General features: G+C 41.6%; 1 protein-coding gene across 1 annotated transcript; it reads right to left on the reverse strand.

Annotated features, from left to right (window-relative positions):
- Positions 1–571: 571 nt before the first annotated feature.
- cldn11b (claudin 11b) lies at positions 572–7833 on the reverse strand. The gene is made up of 3 exons (XM_026180648.1): positions 7383–7833; positions 5364–5528; positions 572–2571 (listed from the first exon to the last, which is right to left on the reverse strand). Exons 1-3 carry the CDS (start codon positions 7606–7608, stop codon positions 2312–2314), a joined length of 651 nt encoding a protein of 216 aa, XP_026036433.1. The 5' UTR covers positions 7609–7833; the 3' UTR covers positions 572–2311.
- Between the last annotated feature and the right edge of the window lie 1606 nt (positions 7834–9439).

Here is a 9439-nt window from a genome sequence, read left to right on the forward strand (position 1 = left end):
TGGATCATCTTAGATGTTCTCTTAACTGAAGTTTGGTCTTTTTTTAGCATCTTCTTCGAGCTGTATGAAGGCATTTTCTCTGCCAATCAGGCCAACATGAACTTTTACTGAGAACAGTTTAACCCTTATTGTCCATCTTCCCAGTGCTGATGTGTTTATATTAACCTAACCATAGCTTTGTAGACAGCCACCAGTTAGTACATCATCATGTCTCAATTAGTCCCAAAGAATTTGGACTAATTACCATACAGCATTTGCTCTGAACCAAGCTCATATTAAATGTTTATACTTTTTGTGCCTAAAGGTCACTCAGGCCACTTGCACGTGGTTCTTTGCAGACTCAGTATCACTGCTTCCTTTTGCACATTCAGGTCTTCGTTGTCTTCTTTTCTGCTTCCCATAGCCGTTCACACAAGTCTGTTCAGAGACAGTGAACAGCACACGCTGGTTTAGCTTTTCCTCTGGTTTTGTTTGAGTTCTTTGTTTACGCTCTTTAATTGTTTTGGGGTGAATGGTGTTATTCAGTGTCTGTTGTGGAAAGTGCAGAAATAAAGAGAATTTGAAGCAGCAGTTTGTCTAATCGGGGTTTTATTGCGGCTTCTCTCACAGATAGAAGACGCTGAAGTGTTATCATTCCAAATTTAAAGGAGCTGTGTGAGCCGTCAATGGCAACTGCGGTAATTATTGTGTTCCTAGTATCAGCCAAAGGCTAGGATAAGTAGAGGTGAGTGGATCAATCCAAATATCCATAGTGTTAAGTGGTCATTGAAATGTGTTCAGAATTTGCAAATTAACAGTGAGTCATATAAACCTCTCTGCCCCACATAAGCTGCCTTTATAGGTCAATAGTATCAGTACTGGCTCTGTATTTACTTGGTATCGGATCAATACCAAACTTTACAGTATCACACAGCACTAGTGACGAGACAAAGCCTGTCGTGCTCTGATGTACGTAGTTTGCGGTTAATCTGTGCTAGCTTTGCCTCATTTTAGCCAGAAGAGGCTCAACTCTGATGATCTGATACCTACTGTAGAAGAAGACAAACAAAAAATCGTATTTGAAATGGATTCATATCAAATGGAAAACATACAGAAATAATATTCAGTAAAACATAAATTTAAGAAAGCATGAATCTTAATTTAAATGTGTATGGGTGTTTTCAGAGAGCCCAAGAGATTTTAAAGCCTTTTTTCTAAACACAGACAAGAATTTAACCATGTGGGTATGCAGATGATTTATTTTGATTATGCTGTTAACATAAAAGTAAAAAGAAATGATAAAAAAAGTGACAGCCGACTGTGGGGGATTAAATATGAGCTGCAATTTAAAAGTATCATAAACACTAAAGCGACCATGAAAACAACAGTTTGCTATTTATAATGTGAAAACAAAGAGCCGCTGACAACGATTAACTTAGATGGTCACAGCCGGTCAAACAGGGGGACTGTCCTTCCTGACTGAGTAGCTGAAGATGTGAAATATGTATTTATACATGTACAGCAAATGAAATTACAAACAGCTGCAAGCTTTCTGCTAGGCTTCACCTCGGCTCATGGGAGTCCCTGAACTGGACGTCCGAACCATGTTCGTGTGGTTAATTCTACTGACAGACCAATCACAGTCATGACCTCGGGGGCTGGTCATGTGATTGGTTTAGAAACAGTATATTTGAGTTTGTTTAGTTTTTTCCTGTAATGCCAGAGTTTGAAGTTGAGATTGTTTTGTGTAAATTGGATTTGTGTATTCCTGTTTTGACTGATTGTTCTTTCTTCCATCGTGTTACTTTGTATCATTCAGTGAGAGCTTTGTTGTCTCAGTTTTTTTATTTCCTTTTGTACTTTGTGCCTTGGTTTGAGTTTTACTTTCCCACCTTTTGAATATGTCTTGATTGCTTTAACCTGTGTCGTGTTTACCAGCTTTTCTCAGTCTCCAGTTAGTCCTCAGTGTGGGTCTGCCCTGAGTGTTTGTCTTACATTGTTGTGTTTTGATGCTACTTGTTTTGCTCGTCTTCCTGGCTTTCTATCCCGTTCTTGTTTTTTCATTCAGTATAATAAAACTTTGTCTTTTTTTTGTTGTTGCTATTCTGAGATATTTTTGGGACATACACAGATTCTCCAGACTTCCCTAGATTGAGGCCAAAAGATTTTCTGAATGTGAGCTTATTATTAATCCCTCCATTTCCTGCTAACATTCATTTTCATGGTGGATTTTAGTCTTGAAGCAGTAAACAGATAATGGCATGTCTCATCGATGGTGAATATGACTTTAAACTCAAAGAAAACTTGGTTAAAAATAGAGCGCCTGGTTCCTTCACACCCGGGCGCTCTTGGCGTGGTTGGCGGGGGGGTCGAGGAGCGTGGCCGTCCCCCTGTTCCCAGAGTAGTAGAAGCTGTCGTCCCTACTCGGGGTCCCGGGGTCGATGCCCTGGCAGCACAAGATGATGATGCCACCTAGGAGGCAGAGGGCGGAGCCGACCCAGCCGGAGTACAGAGAGAAGCCGAATGACATCAGATCTTCCTCTTTATTAGCGCCGATGGGGAACCAGACGGTAGATATGATGCTGCACACAGCTGGGTTTCAGACATATTTAAACACAAAAGGTGAAAAACAGGGAAAAGAAGAGGTTATAATTTTGTGCTCGGTGCCTCCATCTGTCTGGCTGTCATCCCTGAGTTTGTGGACAGGAACTACCTGTCTTATCTCACAGGAAGCAAAACAGCCTGACAGATCCTGACCCATCATCCTCCTTCCTGCAACAGCTGGGAATGACTCGGGGAAGACCAGCGCTCTATACAACATGCCACATTCACCCACTCTAAACTGAATGCTGTCTAACCAAATTCATACTGCGACAGATGCGTCGGAGAGTAACTTAGGGTTAGTATCTTGCCCAAGGATACTTGCCATGCAGACTGGAGGAGGCCTCCGACCTCCCGATCAGTAGGTGACCAGCGCTACGTCCTGAGCTACAGCCACACGAAGTTCACTGCAGTAAGAGAAAGTCTCTTAAAACGAGAAACTGCCCTCAGAAATCAAATCTGTCCTCTGAAACTGTCCCAAAAAGGTTATTTGAGCACACAAATACAGTGGGGCAAAAAAGTATTTAGTCAGCCAGCGATTGTGCAAGTTCCCCCACTTAAAATGATGACAGAGGTCAGTAATTTGCACCAGAGGTACACTTCAACTGTGAGAGACAGAATGTGAAAAAAAAAAATCCATGAATCCACATGGTAGGATTTGTAAAGAATTTATTGGTAAATCAGGGTGGAAAAAAAGTATTTGGTCACCTCAAACAAGGAAAATCTGTGGCTCTCACAGACCTGTAACGTCTTCTGTAAGAAGCTTTTCTGTCCCCCACTCGTTACCTGTATGAATGGCACCTGTTTGAACTCATCATCTGTATAAAAGACACCTGTCCACAGCCTCAAACAGTCAGACTCCAAACTCCGCCATGGCCAAGACCAAAGAGCTTTGGAAGGACACCAGGAAAAGTATTGTAGACCTGCACCAGACTGGGAAGAGTGAATCTACAATAGGCAAGAAGCTTGGTGTGAAAAAATCAACTGTGGGAGCAATCATCAGAAAATGGAAGACATACAAGACCACTGATAATCTCCCTCGATCTGGGGCTCCACGCAAGATCTCATCCCGTGGGGTCAAAATGATCATGAGAACGGTGAGCAAAGATCCCAGAACCACACGGGGGGACCTGGTGAATGACCTGCAGAGAGCTGGGACCAAAGTAACAAAGGTCACCATCAGTAACACACTACAACGGCAGGGAATCAAATCCCACAGTGCCAGACGTGTTCCGCTGCTGAAGCCAGTGCATGTCCAGGCCCGTCTGAAGTTTGCCAGAGAGCACATGGATGATACAGCAGAGGATTGGGAGAATGTCATGTGGTCAGATGAAACCAAAGTAGAACTTTTTGGTATAAACTCAACTCGTCGTGTTTGGAGGAAGAAGAATACTGAGTTGCATCCCAAGAACACCATACCTACTGTGAAGCATGGGGGTGGAAACATCATGCTATGGGGCTGTTTTTCTGCCAAGGGGACAGGACGACTGATCCGTGTTAAGGACAGAATGAATGGGGCCATGTATCGTGAGATTTTGAGCCAAAACCTCCTTCCATCAGTGAGAACTTTGAAGATGAAACAAGGCTGGGTCTTCCAACATGACAATGATCCAAAACACACCGCCCGGGCAACAAAGGAGTGGCTCCGTAAGAAGCATTTGAAAGTCCTGGAGTGGCCTAGCCAGTCTCCAGACCTCAACCCCATAGAAAATCTGTGGCGGGAGTTGAAAGTCCGTGTTGCTCGGCGACAGCCCCAAAACATCACTGCTCTCGAGAAGATCTGCATGGAGGAATGGGCCAAAATACCAGCTACTGTGTGTTCAAACCTGGTAAAGACCTATAGTAAACGTTTGACCTCTGTTATTGCCAACAAAGGTTATGTTACAAAGTATTGAGTTGTATTTTTGTTATTGACCAAATACTTATTTTCCACCCTGATTTACCAATAAATTCTTTACAAATCCTACCATGTGGATTCATGGATTTTTTTTTCACATTCTGTCTCTCACAGTTGAAGTGTACCTCTGGTGCAAATTACTGACCTCTGTCATCATTTTAGGTGGGGGAACTTGCACAATCGGTGGCTGACTAAATATTTTTTTGCCCCACTGTACATCCCTCTAAAATTAAAACTACAAAATATGTAACACATGTCCTCAACAAACTGCACACTCAGTACTGTGTACTCACAGTGTGCTGACCTCTACACTCTTATCTGAAATCAAAAACATAACAAATCAAATCTGCAGTCTGTCAAATCAAACTCATTCCTCAGATTTATCAATGGCACTGCTATTAAAGCAACATTTCATTAATAAGAGCTGATTGAATTCTTTGAATACCAAAGAGAGCACCTTCATTGGGTCCTTTACTACCTCCTTATTCTGGATTTTGGTTCTCATCTATCCAGCTTTTATAAAACAAAATGGTCAGAACACATGAAACAAAGTGTCTGAGATTTGCATTTTTCAGTCATCAGCCACTCCTTTAAGTAATCAGATTCTCTGACAGTCTTTTCCCTGAATCTCCTCCACACGTTCCTTCATGATGTCAAGGAAAAGTGACGAGGAAAAGATCTTTTGGACTAATAAACTGCAAACACTGAAAGTCAGTGTAAGTGAAATTTCTCTTTACTTCACTGACAAAAGCTAAAACATTAAACTCAACTAGTGTTTTTGGTAAGTGTTAGTAAAGTAGTAGTTATAATCAAACTGATATAAACACAACTGTGTGTGCGTGTGTGTGTGTGTGTGTGTGTGTGTGTGTGTGTGCGGCCTCCTCACCCATAAAGATGAAGAGGACGCCTCCCACTCGGGCGCGGCGCTTCTTCACAGCTGAGGTGTCGTTCTGCAGCCGCACGCAGGCCATGGACATGAGGATCAGGAGCGTGGCGGGGAGACCCAGCAAACAGGCGCAGATCATCAGAGCACGAGCTGTCTGGACGTAGGCTGAGAGGCAGAGAGAGCATCTGTTTGGTTTAATGTTCTCAGCACAGCTCACCTCTGGCACTCAACAAGGCGCTGCTCACATTAGGAATGTGCACACGTGTTGCATGCACCGAAGACAAGAAAAAGATGCAAGAAAAAGCCAGATTACTTTACTCAGAAAGTAATGTCTAATCTTGCTCTGAGTTACAGTCAAACACAGTCTGACGTCACTCTTCATGTCTTCACTGAACACACAGAGAATAAATCCAACGTAATAAAACATTGGTGTTAATGATTTCTCCAAAAGCTCATGAGAGACAAACCCCACTAGGTTTTAAACACCTGGGACTCTCAGGCTTCTGGTTTAGAACTGAAGAGGCTGCTTAAAGCACGCAAAGAAGCCCAGTCATTTTTCTGTCAAGCTGTTAAGATCTACAGAAATCTCAACAACTGTGCAAAAGACCACCAGAAGAAAGCTCAACCTTTGGCAGGCTTCTCTGAGTTAGCTGGGTCTGTTAACTGGAACCACCTGTCAGAGATGACTGGTATCAGCTTTCTTTGTTAATCCAGGCTAAACGATGACTCGCCCAAAGTGCACATCTAGATAAAAATCAGTCAGCGGGGACAAGGAGGAGAAATAGTCTGTGGCCACCACCTGCTAAACCATTCCTATTTCGGGTTTGTTGTCTCTCCACCTGCTGCACTTTACTTTTGCACTAAGTGGGTGAGATGGATGCCCAGTGCTTTATGCTTCCTAACAACATAGATCAAAATCCCCGAAGTTTAACTGACTGTGTTATATTCTGACGGCCGAGTGTCGTCCTATGTTTTTGAGTAGTGAACAAAAGGCTGATAAATTCCTTTATGTTATGCACTGTTTGGTAAACGTGCAGAAGGTTTGTTTGGTAGTAAACAAATTAAAAGCTCAAAAAGTGGAAAAATTGGCTTTTACATTGTTGTTTATAGTTTGATATGAAACGTGTGAAATTAATAGTCAGTATTTATAATACTGAGCACGAGAATAGAACTATACTCCTATAAACAGAGGACTGAGTAAACATTATTGAAATATGATGAACAATGTTTTACACCATAAAGCAGTTTAATTTAAAGAGTTTAAATAACCAGTTATATTTGTTTCTTTAAATAAAGCTTATAAGTTACTATAGTTTCCACAAGTGTTTGTTCTACACTTCCCATCCTTCCTTTCACAATAAAAGTTATTGAGTACGAGCATAAATTGTGTGATTGCTGTATATCAAAGTGGTCTATAGAAGTGTGTCAAAGCAGTTTATGATCGATTATAGCTTCAAAATAAATATAAATATAAAAAATTAAATTCATATTAAAATGATATTTGACTGATGTTCTTATAAAAGGTAAGACTTATTTACAACATCTTCACAATTTAAAAGGAAATTCTGTCTCTCCTCATTAAATAAACTCTGCTATAAAGTAAGTAAGTACCTAAATGTTCTGATGCTCAAACAAAAACAGCAAAGTTTCTCACAAACGCTGTGAAAAACTGTATTTGTTCATTTTTTATTTGTATTCTGATGAACGAGACTGTTCGATAAACATATTGAATAAACTGTAAAAAGAAAAAATCTCGTTACGAATATATTTTGTTGGTGAACAACAATGCCGGTTTAAATACATGTGTCGATAACTTAATGTTAATAACGTGAAATAACCATTAATATTTAACTGTAATAAATTCAACTCTAAATATAAAGCGTAAACTGTTTTGTTGACACGCAGCCACTCTGCTCACTCGCTGCCTCCCGCAGACCCACGCAGCAAACGTGAGCTAAACACACTTGAAAGATCTCGTCACGCACATCATGTATTAGAGCATTTATTGGCGCATCTCACCGGGCAGTGTGAGGATCTGGGTGAGGCCCACGCAGTGGTGAAGGGACGGGGAGATGACGCACTCTGCCCACAGGCCTCGGGAGCTCAGCTCGTCCATGCGGACGCAGGTGGCCTTGGTGTAGTCGCAGGTCCGGACCCAGTCGTTGGTGGCCGTGGCCACGATCACCCCCACCCAGCCCACTCCGCTGGCCGCGGTGCCAAGGAGTTGCCTGCGCATCTGTGACATGGTGAGCACCGTGCGTCTTTAAGCGCCCCAAAAGAGAAAGATAAAGAAATTCAGCCTGTTTTTAAATTCAGAAACGTGGCAGCTTCTTGAGAGCTTTCCTCTTTTTTTAACGTCTGCGGGAGTTTAAAAAGTTTAAAAATGAAAAATTTTATAGGCCAAAGACTCAAAAAGAGCTTAAAAGCGGATAAATGACTGTGTTATTGTCTAATAAGCAACAAAAAACACCGGAAAACAAAAACCACTGGAATAAAGCAAAAACTGATATATATTCAGAAATAACTGCAGACAGTTTTTCTCTGAGTTGGAGCTTTAAACAACGTTTAAAAAGCTTAAAAGTCTAAATTTAAAAGCAGTCCTGTTCCGTCAGTGCGCCTGAAGCTGATCCACGAGAAAAATGCCCAGAATAAGATTTATCACAGGGTGTGGTGGAAACCGTACTCCTCTCCAAAGCCAATGGGAGCACATGTGAGATCCTAACCTAAACCAGATACGGGGAGAAAGGCAGGCTCAGGCAGAAAAACAAGCATCACCTAAAGCCTTCCTGATGAAGCTAAATCAGTTTAGCTCATAAAGTCCAGAGTTGTCCTCATGCGTCACTCACCTGCACCTCTGTTGCCCTCTGCTGGTGGTCCCGCCATCCCATCAGCAGCACTTCTGCCGAAATCTGCTCAGGTCCACTCAGTTTGGGACATCAGCAGAAATGTTCAGTGAATAAGACGTCTTAAAGTACAGCTTAAAGTATATGGAAGTTCTCAGGTGCTTTATTAAAAACATTAAAAATATTAATATTAATATTTCAAATCTAAACAAAAAAGTTGTCGTTATTCACACCAGTTGATTAAAAATAAGGATTCACAACTAAATATTAGAAAAAAAAACCTTTTTTATTATCATTTTAAACCAATCATTTGATGAAGGTGATTTTCAGCCTGGGTTTGCATTTCCTGGATGACAGGACGGTTTCCCAGTAAAGAATGAAATATATAAAATATATAAAATATTAAAGTTTCCAAACCTCAAAATCATTTAAAACCTTAACATCTGACTGAAAACGATTTCTGTGTTTGTTCTGTTCTCAGCCAACGCGGCGCCACCATCCTTCAGTAATGTTGAGGTCTGGACTCTGGGGAGGCCAATCCATGACTGATGGTTCCACTGTGTGTTTTTCTGTCCAATATAATACAGCACTTGATTGATCTCTATTACTATTGTTATTTATTTTATTTTACTTTAAGTTATTACAAACTGAACAGAAAGAAAGACTCTGAGAGAATCTGTTGAATCAGCTGTTAAAAGAAGAAAGAAAACAAACAATAGAACAGAATACAGAGATCAAAGCAACGACCTAGATACGTGTAAGTAACAGTAACTACTGAATACTGAATGCTATTGAGCAGCACACAAGACCGACAGCGCACGATATGCTTCAAGGTAGAAGCCGAGGAAGATATAGTTTGTGTCTGTGATCATCCGTGTGCGTGAACGCGCCTGAGTTCAAAAGGTTTCTCCATGTAACGATCTGCTGGAGGCTGTGGGGAGCCATAGCCCCGCCCCCCAGAGCATGAAGCGCTAAAAGTGCTTCTTGATAGTCGTCTCGTCTCTCAGATGTTGTCCATCTGCTGAGGATAGTTTTAGGACCGCTCTAAGCCTCTAAGTCTAAGTTAACCCCAGAGCCCCGCTTCTACACCTGCAGCAGCCAGGTTGTAGGCACTGGGGTAAACTGCACTACGGGGGATCCCAGAACCTCTCAATCGCTCCACACCCCGACAAAGTGGGTCTGATAACCACTACACTGTGAAACTGTGCCAACTTTAACTTTAGCATTTTATGC

Source organism: Astatotilapia calliptera, chromosome 9 (assembly GCF_900246225.1).
Source record: "Astatotilapia calliptera chromosome 9, fAstCal1.2, whole genome shotgun sequence".
Classification (NCBI taxonomy): domain Eukaryota; kingdom Metazoa; phylum Chordata; class Actinopteri; order Cichliformes; family Cichlidae; genus Astatotilapia; species Astatotilapia calliptera.

What these genes read in the sequence shown, in the direction of transcription:
- cldn11b (XM_026180648.1), bottom strand. Translation starts at nt 7,608, where the DNA reads ATGTCACAGATGCGCAGGCAACTCCTTGGCACCGCGGCCAGCGGAGTG. An exon ending in CCAGATCCTCACACTGCCCG is followed by an intron (nt 5,529 to 7,382) that starts GTGAGATGCGCC and finishes TCTGCCTCTCAG; the next exon opens with CCTACGTCCAGACAGCTCGT. An exon ending in CGTCCTCTTCATCTTTATGG is followed by an intron (nt 2,572 to 5,363) that starts GTGAGGAGGCCG and finishes TCTGAAACCCAG; the next exon opens with CTGTGTGCAGCATCATATCT.